The sequence below is a fragment of the Lycium barbarum genome, chromosome 10 (genome assembly GCF_019175385.1).
Source record: "Lycium barbarum isolate Lr01 chromosome 10, ASM1917538v2, whole genome shotgun sequence".
NCBI classification, from domain to species: Eukaryota; Viridiplantae; Streptophyta; class Magnoliopsida; order Solanales; family Solanaceae; genus Lycium; species Lycium barbarum.
In genome coordinates this window covers 3,889,918-3,906,483 of record NC_083346.1, presented here as the reverse complement: position 1 = coordinate 3,906,483, position 16,566 = coordinate 3,889,918, and the positions used below count along the sequence as shown (strand labels likewise).

The following is a 16,566-nucleotide window of genomic DNA, read 5'->3' as shown; positions in this document are numbered from 1 at the left end:
TAAATGTTACTCTTATTTGCGGACGACATTGTTTTGATCGAAGAGACTCGCAACATAGTTAATTCTAAGTTGGAGGTTTAGAGATAGATTCTGGAGTCCAAAGGGTTTAGGTTGAGCAGAATCAAGACGGAATACTTGGAGTGCAAGTTCAGTGATGTAGAACGTGAGGCGGGCGTGGAAGTGAGGCTTGAGGCACAGGGCATCCCAAAGCGAGGAAGTTTTAGATATCTTAGATCCATTATGCAAGGAAATTGAGAGATTGACGATGATGTCACATATCGTGTTGAGGCAGGATGGATTAAATGGAAGCTCGCCTTCAGAGTTTTGTATGATAAGAAAGTGCCACCAAAACTTAAAGATAAGTTCTACAGAGTGATAGTTAGACCTACTATGTTGTATTAGGCGGAATGTTGGGCGGTCAAGAAAGCTTACGTTCAAAAGATGAAGGTTACGAAAATGAGGATGCTGCGATGGATGTGTGGCATATTAGGACCGATGAGATCAGAAATAAAGTTATCCAGGAAAAGGTGAGAGTGGCTTCGGTGGAGGACAAGATGCGAGAAGCGAGACTGAGATGGTTCAGACATGTACAGAAGAGATGCACGCAGGCCCCAGTGCGGAGGTGTGAGAGGTTGGCTATGGATTGTTTCACGAGAAGTAGAGGTAGGCTGAAGAAGTATTAGGGAGAAGTGATTAGACAGGACATGGAGCAGTTGCAGCCCACCAAGGACATAATCTTAGATAGGAGATTGTGGAGGAACCGAATTAAGGTAGAAGGTTAGTAGGTAATAGAGTATTGTCTCATGTATCCTTTCATACTAGTAGGCGTAGTATTATGTTTAGTTTCCTGCCCTTCGAGTCTCTGCCACTATTGCTATCTCTTGTATTTCGTTTATCGTATTAGCTTGCTGTAGTTATTGTTACTTTTCTTCACAATGCTTATTTATAGTATTATGCTATGACTTCTTTACTTTCGTCAATTCTTATCTTCCTGCAGTTATTGTTACTTTTCTTCACGATGCTTATTTATAATATTGTGCTATGGATTCTTTACTTTCGTTAATTCTTATCTGACCTTTTGCCTACTTTTTCTTAAGCCGAAGGTCTTTCAGAAACAACCTCTCTACCTTCCAAGGTAGGAGTAAGATCCGCATACACTCTACCCTCCCCAGTCCGGTGCACAAAGCATCTCGCGTTAGCGGAGTCCGGAGAAGGGCCGCACCCCAAGAAGATTTGATGTAGACAGCCTACTCTAATGCAAGCATTAGAGGTTTTGTCAATTTGACGATTGTTCTTCTTTTCTAGCTTGTGTTCGGATTTTCTTGGTGATTATTCCATTTATTCATTTAGTTTTATTTAATTATCAATAGGCTATGTAGCTCGGATCCTTAAAAGAAGTTGTCGCACTCCATCTGATCCTCCAAAAAAATGCTGCTTTTTGAATGATCATAGCAACATATTTTGCCTAAATTTAAACATGCACTTGAAGATGCATTTGTAAAGTCATAAGCAATGCCTTCTTAAGTATTTTAATCACTACATTGAGGATGCAAGAAGGGAATAACCATGAAAAGAAATACAAATCCAGAATTTGGATAGAGGCTATCAGCTTCAACATGTGTAGTCTACAGAATTTGTACCAATCTGCTTTTAGGGCAAGAATACAAGCATACTGAGTAATACTCGTTTGGCCTATCTAGGTAAATGAATCGAGTATCTTACAAAAGTTGAAATCCCTAAAATAAACACATGAAACATTTGGGGCATCAAAGGTGTTTTCTTGAAGGAAATGCACGCGAAGACCATCTTTCTTGAAAATGAAGAAAGTTCACAATAATAATAACCATACCTCAGTCCCAAATAAATTGAGGTCGGCTAGATGAATACTGACCATGTTACTCCACTTAAACTCGTCTCAAGCCAATATCCCAAATCGATGTTCTAGCCAAAGTAAAAACACAGTTAATCAGTTTAAGCTGTTAGAGAGGTGTCAGCTACCTCTTCCACAGCCCCGTAGTAGCAGCAAACTGTATATTGTTTCGACAATTACTTGGCCCAGATTAGAGAAAATAAATTCTAGTCTGATTTAGGTGGAAAATTTGATCAAACTAACCTTTGATACAGGGGAAGTGCTAAATAAATAGGGTCGACATGGTACAAAGAGAAGATTAGACTACTAGCAGGTATGTTGTACATCACAACAATCTGTATAACAGTGACAAGAATCTTAAATGGCAAATATATGCAATGCTGTGAACAAAACAACTCTTTTCTGCTAAAGCATTAGATAATGCTATTTCTCAATCAGAAGTAGAATACAGAGCAATATATCAAAAGACTGCTAATCATATCAAACACATCGACGCAGACTGAAATTCAAAAACATCTAGTGAAAAATATAAGTAACAAATAAGGGAACGCCAAATATTAACAAAATTTGCCAATTCATCCCTTGTTTAACAAAACTAATCAACAACAGATAAACATTAATCTGCCCACCTACACTGAAATCACATATATTGAGTTAACATCGATTCTTTTTTTTTTTTTTTTTTGAAAACAATTTTGGCAGAACATTAAGTCTTTTGTTGAGAATAGAATAACTCTGCCCTGGGAGAAGCTCTGCGAAAACGCATCAATTCTAAGGCAATATCAACGTCTATGTCTGCCCACTGACGAATGCACATACTTAGCAGATATGGAGTGGAAGAAAGCAATAGCTTTACAAAAAGCAGTTCTGCTTTTGAACTCTTAAAAAAATTGATGGCCACATGCTCAAGGTTGTTGAGTGGTCGTTCCAAGCAGGATGGCATGTCCAGATACTTCATAACGGTTTCGGCATCGTCGCTGGTACCATCAACCTAAAAAATGGTATAAAGAGATACCAGATCATTTCAGATTCTCATTGTCACAAATGTGAAGTGCAAAAGTGAACCAGATCATACACATATCAAGTGCAAGACCACATAATTTTCCGTTACTTACCCGAATCTCAAGTTTACTCAAATTGGGCGAATTCTTAATCAACTGTAGAACGTAAGAAGTCAGACCCATTTTGCCGAGGTCTAGATTTAACAATAGATGCCACAAGCAGTTGAGCGTAACAGGAAGCCCATTCGGGACAACGTCTGCACTCAAAAGCTTTGGAGCAAATACAATAATTAGGTTCATATACCATCACTATAAGACATTCAAGTGAAGCAAGTAGTCAGTATCTTACCTCAACAAAAAAAGAATCCAAATCGAGTACCTCAAGTGCAGGCAAGCTAACAAGAAGCTTCTCCAAAGTTGTTTTCTCATTAGGTTTTGGATTGTTAACCACGTCGTGACATTCAAGTTTTAACACTGTCAAACTCTTGCAATTTATCAAACAATTTAGCAAGGGATAGCACTGCCACTGACTGTTACTAACGTACAAGGACTCCAGCCCTGGTGAAACTATGTTTAGGTATTGAGTACCATTACACGAGTCCAAGGTCAAACTGGCAAGACGGGGAGCCTTGATGACACAAAACGATGTGGTTGGCACAAAGGTTGCCCCCTGCAGACAAAGGGTGATAAGATTCTGAAAACCAAGAAAGGAATTCGGTGGTTTGAAGACACATTTGAAGAGTGTCAACTTTGTCAGTGATGAACAATTAAAAATAGATGAAGGTAGTGTATAGGTATGATAAGATGAAACACGGAGGGTTAGCTCCTTGACACCATTTCTGGTGACATAAAACATCCATCTATCAATAGCTGCAGATAAAGACAAACGAAGCGCTCTAGTGTCAAGAACAAACTTCACAATGTCCCCCATATGCATTAACAGAATATTGTCTACTGCTTCTTTGAAGTTGAATGGGGACTCCTCCCATTTAAAACTTTTACAGAAGCGGTAACCCAGCACTAAACTTGGAAGCATGGCCCAAATATATCGCCACTTTCTGGACAAAATACTAGTTCGTGCTGCGTCTTCAACCGGTAAGAGCTCAAGGATACGATCTATAACATTTCTTGGTAAATCACTGATTCTATCTTCTCTATCCCCTTCAACAGCAACTCTTTCTCCATCTGTCAGAAGAATTTGGAGAAACAAATCAAAATAGTGGTGCCCGAGCCATCCTACATGCACATCAACTATTCCACAGGATACACAGTACCTCCCACCAACACAGGTATCCAGTAACTCTACCCACCAAAGCTTAAACACATAAGTAAGAAATCAAGTAGCATTTTTTTAACCTCATAACTCTCCCCCCACTTCATCGATCACTAGGCCACACCCTACTGTGCACAAAAAGAACGACATTATGCAGAGGTTTGAAACCCTAATCTTCTCAGTGTGTTCCTTTACTTTAATAAAAGTAAAATTGAGCTTCTTTTGATCATTTGACAGAAACAAGTCATAAAATAAGGAATCTAAGTTACTAAAACTTCAAGATTACAACAAGCATACATGCACTAAGAAATGATAACAACCAAGTCAAAGTACAGCAACAAAAATGAAGAGCATATTGCATACCTTGAGTCATGTTTGCTTAGGAAAGTTAAAGTGATTTTTTGCTGCAAAACTGAGGCGTCTTCGAGCTTTAAGAGGAAGTGTGGGCTGGGCCTTGAATCGGGTCAAGTGCACAAATAGCCATTTTGGAACTCATTTAAATCCTAAATTATATTGTGTCTCTCCAATTTATACGATACACTTTTCTTTTTAATCTGAAAAAAATAATATGTTTTCTTATTTGACAATAATTTAATTTTAAACTTTACCTTTTATGCTTAACGAGATGATTTATCACCACACAAATGCCTTTAGTTTATTTTAGACCACAAAATTCAAAAGTCTTTCTTTTTTTCTTAAACTCCGTGCCTAATCAAATTATATCATATAAATTGGAATGGAGGGAGTAGTAAGTAATAATAGTAGAAGTTAATAAACTTTTGTAAGTTTAAGCATTTTAGAATCAACATGGGCATAGTGGATTGAAGTTGCAAAAATTCATGTTCGAAGTTATAAAATTTATTTGAAGTTAGGTATATTACTTGTGTAAGCAAACTTCAGACATACATACTTCAAGTTGGGTATTGGATCGGATAGGTGTTTTTTTTTCTTTTTTTGGTTAAATGTGTTGGGTTTAATGTTTTTCATTTTTGGCCTAAGAAATTAGGTGTCACGTCATCAAATAATAACAAGATATATTATTTCCGATTTGAGTGACCTTTTAAGTGAAATCCGTCAAAATTAAGTAATTTTCTAATAAAGAAAAATAACTTTATTTACGTACTTTTAATAGTTGAGTGATCATTTATGCAATAAACTCTCTATAATAATGAATAACACGGACATATGTATACTCGAGTTATACATAAGTAGTAACTCTAGTAAGTTGTTTTAGAGAGAGGAAATAATGATTTCCTCTCTACTCCACTAACCATCATATGGCCTCATCGGACCACCCCAACGCGGCTCCACCCTCCAAACCACCAGACCCACCTGAAAAAGATGAAATCATGGAGGAAGTTCAACGTACTAAACTGAGCTACAGTGGGATTGTAATAGAGGAAAATAAAAAAACCTCACAATCATACAACCCCCCCCCCCCCCCCTCCCCAAAGCTAGGAAACCATGGTAACAGCAGCCACAGATGAACAATAAGGAATTTTTCTCACTGCGGAAGAAAAATCCAAGCTATACCATCCATGGCGTTTTCACTAAGGGCCTGTTTGGAAAGCCACCCAGGTAATTGGAATTGGGTTTAATTACACAGTTTGACCTGTTTGTTTGACCAAGTAATTACACAGTAAGGTGAGAATTGGATGTAATTGACAGGGTGTAATTACACTCTCCAATTCTCAAGGGGAGTTGAGAATTGGGTGTAATTACACCCTGTAATTACAGGGTTACTTTTTAGTTTGTTTATTTTTTTACTTTACTTTATTTTTATTTTTAATTTATTTTATTTCTATTATTTTAATTTTTTTGATTTTTAATATTTTTTTATTTCTATTTCTTTTTTATTTTTACTTTTTTATTATTTTTATTTTTTAAAATGTATTTTTCTTTTTATATTATTTATTTTTCATTTTCTTTCTTTTCATTCCCAATCTTTACTTTTTGTGATTCCATGTAATTGCTCGTATTTTTTTATTTTATTCATTTAGGATAACCGTGTTATTATTCTAATATTTGAAACTACACCTCTTAATATTGGAAAGAATGAGTTATTAACAAACTTGACATATAACGGGTGACGTTATTAAAGTAGAATTTCATTGTGAATGGGGTTATAGATTTATATTTTTCCTTTCTTTTAAATTATTTACTTAAGTTACGTTGGAACTTACTTATGTAATGTTGGAATTTGATATAAGAGTATTATGTTGAACTTTTTCTTTGGGATTTTGAATTTAGGTTATATTTTCAATTTTAAGTTATTTGCTTTCACATTGCATGTTGTTTATTTTTCACTTACATTTGATGGATTTTTTGTGTCAAACATTTGAATAATGTTATGGCATTATATTTATTAATATTATTTTTTCGTCAAACATCCAATCTATGACATTCTCACAAAAAAAGTCTTCTTTTAAATTTTATAATTAATTAAAATTAAATATTAATTTGAAAAATATATCAATTATTTTTGTTACAATATTAGTTACAAATATATGATTATTAATTAATACATTTTCAAGAAACAATGTGCTATTAAATAACTATTTTAATATCATTTATAAAGGCAATATTTTTCAAATATTAATTTTAAATTTTTTATAATTAAATTTTATTTTTAAATTAAACTGACTGTGTAATTACACTTGTGCAACCAAACAACATGCTTGTAATTGCACTGTAATTACGTTATGATAAACAAACAGGTCGTTATAATTACACTACTGTGTAATTGCTAGGCTCTAGTAATTACACCAATTCCAATTACCAGGTAGCTTTCCAAACAGGCCCTAATAATCAAACTGTTTGGCAAAAGAACACCACACTAATTCCTGTTGGCAAAGCTCCTAGAAATGTGGCCACCAACAGAAAATTTGATCTTAATTGACCTAGGAATGGACTTTTTCATAGTAAAATTTGAAGAAGAAACTGATATGAAGAAAATCCTCCTTGAAGACCCATGGTTCATAGCCAGCCACTTCCTCACAGTCCAAAGTTGGAACCAAACTTCGTACCCCAATGAGGCTATCATTGAATCAACAGCTATTTGGATCAGACTACCCAGCTTCACACGAAATTTTACGATACCGTAATACTAGAAAAAGTGGGTAAAAATTGGGGAAACTCCTAAAGGTAGATACTTGCACATCATCTACCCTCAGAGGTCGTTATGCGCAAATTTGCGTACAAGTTCCGATTAACTCACCGATGAAATCCTCTACCACCATTGGTGAACAAATTCAAACAATTGTCTACGAGGGTGAAGGAATCCTTTGCAAAGGGTGTGGTAGATTAGGTCATATGAAGGAAAAGTGCCTTAATCGTGTCCCCCAAACAAACCCTTCACTTAAGCCAAGCTCGGAAACCACCAGTACGACAACTAAAACAAAGAACAAGTGGACCACGGTGGTATTCCCAAAAAAGAAGAATACGACAACGGCGGAGAGAAGTCAAACACCAAGCACAAAGGTGGATAAGCACTCAGGCAACGACAAAGGTACGTCTTTGCAAACTCATTCTGCTAAATTCCGTATATCTCCTTCTAAAAACGCTGGCAACGGCGAAAAAATAGTAGAGCTCCAGGCCACGTGGTCGTTGCTAACTCCTTTAGGTCCTTGAGAATCGAAAGCCAAAACGACATCGTGGAAGGAAAAGGGAAACAGCCAAACAACGCCGTGGAAGGAAAAGGAAATAGCCAAACAACACCGTATGCGAATGAATGAGTAAGGGGCCTACAATGCTATCTAGTCCGTACCTGGGCTATCCAAACAACAGCCCAAGATATGATTCTGACCCGATCTACATATAACACCAAAAAAAAAAATCAAAAAAAAAAAAAAGTCACACCCCCCAATGTGGACCCCATGTACAAACCAAAAAATACCAATATCCAGTTTAACACCCTAGCAAACAAGAATTCCTCCATTTATTCCCAATCATTTAAAAACCAGGACATTAAATCCACCCAAGAATTACCCAAAATAACCCCTCCCCTATGATAATACATTGCAAATACCCAAATCCACTTCAAACAACACCTTTCCTAGCAATCATTCTCTAGTAAAAAATATGTCAGCTACAGTTACCTCAAGCACTGTAACATTAATGGGAGATTTGATGGTACAAGAAGAAGGCGGGGGCACTAAAGAATTGGAGCTTGGAAATATTAAAAGGCTCCAAGACCCCATTTATGATCCAAACAAATCCAGATAGCCTTGGTACCATCAGTGGAGAGCACTAATTCGAACATGCACACCACAAACAACCCCAGCCAACAATACCCCACCATTACAACTAATAACTCTGGTCACTGAACCACCACTAATGGAGCGGATACCGGTGTCATGGCTAGAAATAGTATTGCAGGACTAGGACCTTGCGTTAACAGTGGGAGTGAGAGGGCAATAACTAAATCTTATCATTAACGATCCGGAGTTCTTAGCAAGGGTAGTAACAACCGGAATGACCAGGGGTCTGACAAAGTATGGCCAACTTCTCTGGCTCATGGCTTGGACACAAGCTCCAATGACAGGAGGAACGCTCACGACCCAGATGCATGTGAACGTGCAACTATCTCATGCAGCACAATCACCCTCATTCTTTCCTCACTGGGACCCACAAGCTCCGATGAGCCCTAATTTCATCGACCAAGTGGAGACAACACAAACCCAAATGGCTACACCTTCACTAGTGAGAGAAAACAACCAGAAAAAGAGGAAAAGAGAGACAGGAAAAGAGTAAGAAGAAATGGAAATGTTGGAACTGATAAGAAAAGATAATACTCAATTAGAAAAGATGCTGGCAGGAATGGAGATTCCAAAACCATACTTCATCATGCTAAAGAACATACAGTTCAAAAATCTTTTGTTGTTTACTAGTAACACAATAGTAAGTTGTTGTTGCTGCTGCTGTTGCTGCTGTTGTTGTTTCAAATATAAACAATTGAAAGTATTTTTGAAACAAATAGCGTCTTTTATAATTCAGTGAAAGAAAAAGTATATAATCGGACTCATATTAAAATGGATAATTTGATTTGTATATTATTTTAATAAAATTAGAAATAATAATGGTTGAAAATCCTCCTTGAAGGCCCACGGTTCATAGCCAGCCACTTCCTCACAGTCCAAAGTTGGAACCAAACTTCGTACCCCAACGAAGCTATCATCGAATCAACAGCTATTTGGATCACACTACCCCAACTTCCCACGGAATTTTACGATACCGGAATACTAGAAAAAGTGGGTAAAAATTGGGGAAACTCCTAAAGGTAGATACTTGCACATCATCTACCCTCAGAGGTCGTTATGCGCGAATTTGCGTACAAGTTCCGATTAACTCACCGATGAAATCCTGTACCACCATTGGTGAACAAATTCAAACAATTGTCTACGAGGGTGAAGGAATCCTTTGCAAAGTTGGAACACCACACCAATTCCTGTTGGAAAATCCTCCTTGAAGGCCCATGGTTCATAGCCAGCCACTTCCTCACAGTCCAAAGTTGGAACCAAACTTCGTAGCCCAACGAAGCTATCATCGAATCAACAGCTATTTGGATCAGACTACCCCAGCTTCCCACAGAATTTTACGATACTGGAATACTAGAAAAAGTGGGTAAAAATAGGGGAAACTCCTAAAGGTAGATACTTGCACATCATCTACCCTCAGAGGTCGTTATGCGCGAATTTGCGTACAAGTTCCGATTAACTCACCGATGAAATCCTCTACCACCATTGGTGAACAAATTCAAACAATTGTCTACGAGGGTGAAGGAATCCTTTGCAAAGGGTGTGGTAGACTTGGTCATATGAAGGAAAAGTGCCTTAATCGTGTCCCCCAAACAAACCCTTCACTTAAGCCAAGCTCGGAAACCACCAGTACGGCGCCTAAAACAAAGAACATGTGGACCACGGTGGTATTTCCAAAAAAGAAGAATACGACACCGGCGGAGAGAAGTCAATCACCAAGCACAAAGGCGGATAGACACTCAGCCAACGACAAAGGTACGTCCTTGCAAACTCATTCTGCTAAATTCAGTATATCTCCTTCTAAGAACGCTGGCAACGGCGAAAAAATAGTAGAACTCCAGGCCACGTGGTCGTTGCTAACTCCTTTAGGTCCTTGAGAATTGAAAGCCAAAACGACACCGTGGAAGGAAAAGGGAAACAGCCAAACAACGTCGTGGAAGGAAAAGGAAAATAGCCAAACGACATCGTATGCGAAGGAAGGAGTAAGGGGCCTGCAATGCTATCTAGTCCGTACCTGGGCTATCCAAACAATAGCCCAAGATATGATTCTGACCCGATCCACATATAACACCAAAAAAACAAATCAAAAAAAATCACAACCCCCAATGTGGACCCCGTGTACAAACCAAAAAATACCAATATCCAGTTTAACACCCTAGCAAACAAGAATTCCTCCATTTATTCCCAATCATTTAAAAACCAGGACATTAAATCCACCCAAGAATTACCCAAAATACCCCCTCCCCCATGATAATACGTTGCAAATACCCAAATCCACTCCAAACAACACCTTTCCTAGCAGTCATTCTCTAGTCAAAAATATGTCAGCTACAGTTTATTTAATGGAACAAGAAGAAGGCGGGGGCACTAAAGAATTGGAGCTTGGAAATATTAAAAGGCTCCAAGACCCTATTTATGATCCAAACAAATCCAGATAGCCTTGGTACCATCAGTGGAGAGCACAAATTTGAACATGCACACCACAAACAACCCCACCCAACAAAATACCCCACCACTACAACCAATAACTCTGGTCACCGAACCACCACTAATGGAGCGGATACCGGTGTCATGGCTAGAAGTAGTATTGCAGGACTAGGACCTTGCGTTAACAGTGGGAGTGACAGGGCAATAACTGAATCTTATCATTAACGATCCAGAGTTTTTAGCAAGGGTAGTAACAACCGGAATGAACAGGGGTCTGACAAAGTATGGCCAACTTCTCTGGCTCATGGCTTGGACACAAGCTCAAATGACAGGAGGAACGCTCACGACCCAGATGCATGTGAACGTGCAACTATCTCATGCAGCACAATCACCCTCATTCTTTCCTCACTGGGACCCACAAGCTCCGATGAGCCCTAATTTCATCGACCAAGTGGAGACAACACAAACCCAAATGACTACACCTTCACTAGTGAGTGAAAACAACCAGAAAAAAGAGGAAAAGAGAGACAGGAAAAGAGTAAGAAGAAATGGAAATGTTGGAACTGATAAGAAAAGATAATACTCAATTAGAAAAGATGCTGGCAGGAATGGAGATTCCAAAACCATACTTCATCATGCTAAAGAACATACAGTTCAAAAATCTTTTGTTGTTTACTAGTAACACAATAGTAAGTTGTTGATGCTGCTGTTGCTGCTGTTGTTGTTTCAAATATAAACAATTGAAAGTATTTTTGAAACAAATAGCGTCTTTTATAATTCAGTGAAAGAAAAAGTATATAATCGGACTCATATTAAAATGGATAATTTGATTTGTATATTATTTTAATAAAATTAGAAATAATAATGATTGAAAATTGAGTAGGTTGATTGAGAAATTATAATACTATTAAGATTAATAAACTTTGCTTAAGTGTCACTACACAATAATTTACTTCCTCTAGTTCAAAATCAGTGTCGTTTTAAAAATCGGTGTCGCTTTAACTTTTAATTAGATCAAATTGATCCAAAATAGGTGTCGTTTTAACCAAATTAATTACTTTTTTTTTTCTTAAAATGTGGCGCTAGATAAGCTCCTTTGCGAAATTGATTGTAGATCGCTCCATATAAGTACTCCTTGTATTTAGACCAAAAAATAGACACGCAAAACGCAATGAAACATTGAACCAGAGGTGAGTGTGCTTGGTTGGAAGTGTACATCAAGCATAACCGGAAAAAAAAAATGTTGAAAACAAAAAGTGTAAAAGATTTGCACGTCCAAACACAAATCTTGAATCCCTGAAATAAAACACATGAAACATTTGGGAGCATCAAAAGTGTTGCCTTGAAAATGAAGAAAGTTCACTCCGTCTCTCAAATCGTTCTTTACTACAATAATAATTACGTCTCAATTCTAGACAAATTGAAGTCAGCTAGATGAATCCATATTGACCATGCTATTCATTTCAACTCATCTTAGGCTAACATCCCAAATCGATCTTGAGCTAAAAAAATAAATTAAAAAAAAGGGTTAAACAATTTAAGTTGTTAGAGAGGTGTCAACTAGAACAGCTCCGTATGACCTGGAAACAGTGTGTGGCAAAAGACTGCTAATCATATCAAACACATCGACGGAGACTTAGCTTTCAAAATATCTAGTGAAGAACATACTATTAATTAAGGGAACGCCAAACTCTAATAAACTATGCCAATGCATCCCTTTTTAAACAAAACTAATTGACAACAGATAAACATTAATCTCCCTTTCTACCCTCAAATCATACATCCATATCAAGAGCCAGAAACTTATGTTGAGAATAAAATAGCTCTGCCCTGGGAGAAGCTCTGGGAAAACGCATCAATTCTAAGGCAATATCAATGTCTATGTCTGTCCGCTGAACAATACACATCCTTCGCAGAGACGGAGTGCGAGAAAGCAATAGCTTTACAAAAGATAGTTCAACTTTTGAACTCTTAAAATCACTGATGGCCACATACTCGAGCTTGTCGAGTGTTCGTTCCAAGCAGGATGGTGTGTCCAGATACTTCAAAACTGCTTCGACTTCGTCGCTGATAACATGGACCTAATAAGGGTATAAAGAAATAACAAGTCATTTATGATTCTGATGTTCACAAATATGAAGTGCAAACGTGAACCAGATGAAGACAACATAATTTTCCATTACTTACCCAAATCTCAAGCTTACTCAAATTGGGGGAATTCTTAATCAACTGTAGAGCGCAACAAATCGGACCCAATTTGTCAAAGTCTACAGTTAAAACTAGATGCCACAAGCAGTTGAGCGTAAAAGGAAGCCCATTTGGAACAATGTCTTTACTCAAAAGCTTTAGAACAAATACAATAATTAAAATCATATGATATTACCATCACTACAAGATATTTAAGTGAAACAAGTAATCAATATCTTACCTTAACATTAAAAGAATCCAAACAGAGTACCTCAAGTGCAGGCACGCTGACAAGAAGCTTCTCCAAAGTTGATTTTTCATTATGTTCTGGATAACTAACCACTCCGTCAATTCCAACTCTGACCACTCTCAAATTCTTGCAATTCATGAAACAATTTAGCAAGATATAGTAGAAACTGTCATAAATGTCCAAGGACTCCAGCCCTGGTGAAACAATGTTTAGGTATTGAGTACCATGACACCCGATCAAGGTCAAACTGGCAAGACGGGGGGCCTTGATAACACAAAACGATGTGGTTGGCACAAAGGTTATCTTAGACAGAGCAAGGGTGATAAGATTCTGAAAGCCAACCAAAGAATTAGGCGGTTTGAAGACACAGTAGGAGAGCATTAATTGTGTCAAGGTTAAACAATTAAATATAGAAGGAGGCAGTCTGTAGGTATTATCATCTGACATGCATAGAGCTAGCTCCTTGACACCATTTCTAGTTACATAAAGCACCCATCTATCTATAACTGCAGATTTGTCATATGAAGAGAAACATGCTTCACTATCGTCAAGAACATAAGCGTCAAGAACAAACTTCACAATGTTCCCCATATGCATTAACAGAATATCGTCTACTGCTTCTTTGAAGTTGGACCGGGACTTTCTTCTCAACCCCAAATAGAGGTAGACATCCAGCACTAAACTTGGAAGCATGGCCCAAATATATCGCCACTTTCTGGACAAAATACTAGTTCGTGCTGCGTCTTGAACCGGTAAGAGCTCAAGGATACGATCTATAACATTTCTTGGTAAATCACTGATTCTATCTTCTCTATCCCCTTCAACAGCAACTCTTTCTCCATCTGTCAGAAGAATTTGGAGAAACAAATCAAAATAGTGGTGCCCGAGCCATCCTACATGCACATCAACTATTCCACAGGATACACAGTACCTCCCACCAACACAGGTATCCAGTAACTCTACCCACCAAAGCTTAAACACATAAGTAAGAAATCAAGTAGCATTTTTTTAACCTCATAATTCTCCCCCCACTTCATCGATCACTAGGCCACACCCTACTGTACACAAAAAGAACGACACTATGCAGATGTTTCAAACCCTAATCTTCTCAGTGTGTTCCTTTACTTTAATAAAAGTAAAATTGAGATCATTTGACAGAAACAAGTCATAAAATTAGGAATCAAAGTTCATATCGGAACAGTAAAATTTCCAGTTCATCATAGTAAAGAGGTAGAGTGAAAAAATGAAGCATAGACTCTTAACTACATTTTACATCCTTAAGATTCCAACAATAAGACATGCACCTAAGAAATGATAACAACCAAGTCAAAATACAGAACAAAAATGAAGAGCATATTGCATACCTTGAGTCATGTTTAATTAGGAAAGTTAAGAGTGATTTTTTGTTGCAAAACTGAGGAGTATTCGAGCTTTAAGAGGTTAGTGTGGGCTGGGCCTTGAATCGGGTCAAGTGCACAAATAGCCATTTTGGGACTCATTTAAATAGTATAGTAATAGTAGAAGTTTATAAACTTTCGTAAGTTGTTAAGCAATTTTAGAATCAACGACGGGCATAGGGGATTGAAGTTGCAAGAAGTTATAAAATTTATTTGAAGTTAGGTATATTACTTGTGTAAGCAAACTCCAGACATACATACTTCAAGTTGGGATTTTTTTTTTTTTGTTCAAATGTGTTGGGTTTAATGTTCTTTATTTTTGGCTTAAGAAATTAGGTTTGACGTCGTCAAATAATAACAAGATATATTATTTCCGATTTGAGTGAAATTCCTAAAAATTAAGGGCCAGTTTGGAAAGTCACCCAGGTAATTGGAATTGGGGGTAATTACACAGTTTGGTTTGTTTGTTTGACTAATAATTACACAGTTAGGTGGGAATTGAGTGTAATTATATTCTCTAATTCTCAAGGGGTGACTGAGAATTGGGTGTAGTTACACCCTGTAATTCCAATGTTAATTTTTAGTTTCTTTCTTTTTTGTTTATTTTAATTTATTTTCTTTTTTAATTTATTTTTTATTTCTATTATTTTAAATTATTTTTTATGTTTACTTTTAATTATTTTTATTTTTTAAAATATATTTTTTCTTTTTATAATTATTTATCTCTTATTTCCTTTCTTCTCAATCCCAACCTTTACTTTTGTGGTTTCATGTAATTACTCGTATTTTTATTTTTATTTTTTTATTTTATTAATTTAGCATAACTGTGCTATTATCCTAATTTTGAAACTACACCTCTTAATATTAGAAAGAATTAGTCATTAACAAACTTGACATATAATGAATGACGTTATTAAAGTAAAATTTTGTTATGAATGAGGTTATAGACTTTATTTTTCCTTTCTTTTGAATTATATTTACTTAAGTGACGTTGGAACTTATGTAATGTTGGAATCTGAAATAAGAGTATAATGTTAAACTTTTTCTTTTGGATTTTGAATTTAGGCTATATTTTCTATTTTAATTTATTTGCTTTAGCACTATTGACTTGTTATTTCACATTACATGTTGTTTATTTTTCACTTACAGTTGATAGATTTTTTTGTCAAACATTTGAATAATGTTATGCCATTATATTTATAATATTTTTTGTCAAACATCCCATCCATGATGTTCTCACAAAAAAGACTGCTTTTAAGTTTTATAATTAATTAAAATTAAAATATTATTAATTTTGAAAATTTTATATCAATCATGTTTTACAATATTAGTTACAAATATATGATTATTAATTAATATATTTTCAAGAAACAATGTGTTATTAAATAACTAATTTAATATCATTGTAAAGGCACATATTTTTTAATACTCTATCCGTTTCAATTTATGTGAACGTTTTCGGACTATGCGGGTCAAACTTCATAACTTTGACCCTGAATTTTGACATAGATTTTTCAAGTTTGTAAAAATAAAATTTATATATTTAGAAACTACATAAAAAGTACTATAAGTCATGATAATTTATAATTCAAATAATTTTTAAAAAATGTGATCAAAGAAACACCTCGTAGACTCCCCAAATAGTAAAAGACTCACATAAATTGAAACAGGGGGAGTATTAATTTTAAATTTTATTTTTTAATTAAACAAACTGTGTAATTACACTTGTGCAACCAAACAGCACGCTTGTAATTACATTATGACAAACAACATGTCGTTGTAATTATAATATTGTGTAATTACTAGGCTATGTAATTACTACCCTAGTAATTACACCAATTCCAATTACCAGGTGGCTTTCCAAACAGACCCTAATTGTTACTAGTGAGTTGTGCAACATTTTTT

At 36.1% G+C, this 16,566-nt stretch overlaps 2 protein-coding genes across 5 annotated transcripts; both read right to left on the bottom strand.

Annotated features, from left to right (window-relative positions):
* Positions 1-2,415: 2,415 nt before the first annotated feature.
* LOC132615546 (F-box/FBD/LRR-repeat protein At1g13570-like) lies at positions 2,416-4,631 on the bottom strand. 2 transcript variants are annotated; one of them, XM_060330148.1, is made up of 4 exons: positions 4,508-4,631; positions 3,221-4,056; positions 2,986-3,141; positions 2,416-2,861 (listed from the first exon to the last, which is right to left on the bottom strand). In XM_060330148.1, exons 1-4 carry the CDS (start codon positions 4,515-4,517, stop codon positions 2,577-2,579), a joined length of 1,287 nt encoding a protein of 428 aa, XP_060186131.1. In that variant the 5' UTR covers positions 4,518-4,631; the 3' UTR covers positions 2,416-2,576. The 2 variants fall into 2 exon arrangements, with proteins under 2 accessions (XP_060186131.1, XP_060186132.1); XM_060330149.1 differs by having other exon boundaries at positions 3,251-4,056.
* Positions 4,632-12,419: 7,788 nt separating this feature from the next.
* On the bottom strand, positions 12,420-14,778 carry LOC132614575 (F-box/FBD/LRR-repeat protein At1g13570-like). 3 transcript variants are annotated; one of them, XM_060329043.1, is made up of 4 exons: positions 14,629-14,777; positions 13,286-14,106; positions 13,015-13,170; positions 12,420-12,908 (listed from the first exon to the last, which is right to left on the bottom strand). In XM_060329043.1, exons 1-4 carry the CDS (start codon positions 14,636-14,638, stop codon positions 12,603-12,605), a joined length of 1,293 nt encoding a protein of 430 aa, XP_060185026.1. In that variant the 5' UTR covers positions 14,639-14,777; the 3' UTR covers positions 12,420-12,602. The 3 variants fall into 3 exon arrangements, with proteins under 3 accessions (XP_060185026.1, XP_060185025.1, XP_060185027.1); XM_060329042.1 differs by having other exon boundaries at positions 13,256-14,106; positions 14,629-14,776; XM_060329044.1 differs by lacking the exon at positions 13,015-13,170 and having other exon boundaries at positions 13,256-14,106; positions 14,629-14,778.
* Between the last annotated feature and the right edge of the window lie 1,788 nt (positions 14,779-16,566).

What these genes read in the sequence shown, in the direction of transcription:
- LOC132614575 (XM_060329042.1), bottom strand. An exon ending in TGGATTCTTTTAATGTTAAG is followed by an intron (nt 13,171 to 13,255) that starts GTAAGATATTGA and finishes TTTGTTCTAAAG; the next exon opens with CTTTTGAGTAAAGACATTGT. An exon ending in TGAGTAAGCTTGAGATTTGG is followed by an intron (nt 12,909 to 13,014) that starts GTAAGTAATGGA and finishes TACCCTTATTAG; the next exon opens with GTCCATGTTATCAGCGACGA.
- LOC132615546 (XM_060330148.1), bottom strand. An exon ending in TGGATTCTTTTTTTGTTGAG is followed by an intron (nt 3,142 to 3,220) that starts GTAAGATACTGA and finishes TTTGCTCCAAAG; the next exon opens with CTTTTGAGTGCAGACGTTGT. An exon ending in TGAGTAAACTTGAGATTCGG is followed by an intron (nt 2,862 to 2,985) that starts GTAAGTAACGGA and finishes ACCATTTTTTAG; the next exon opens with GTTGATGGTACCAGCGACGA.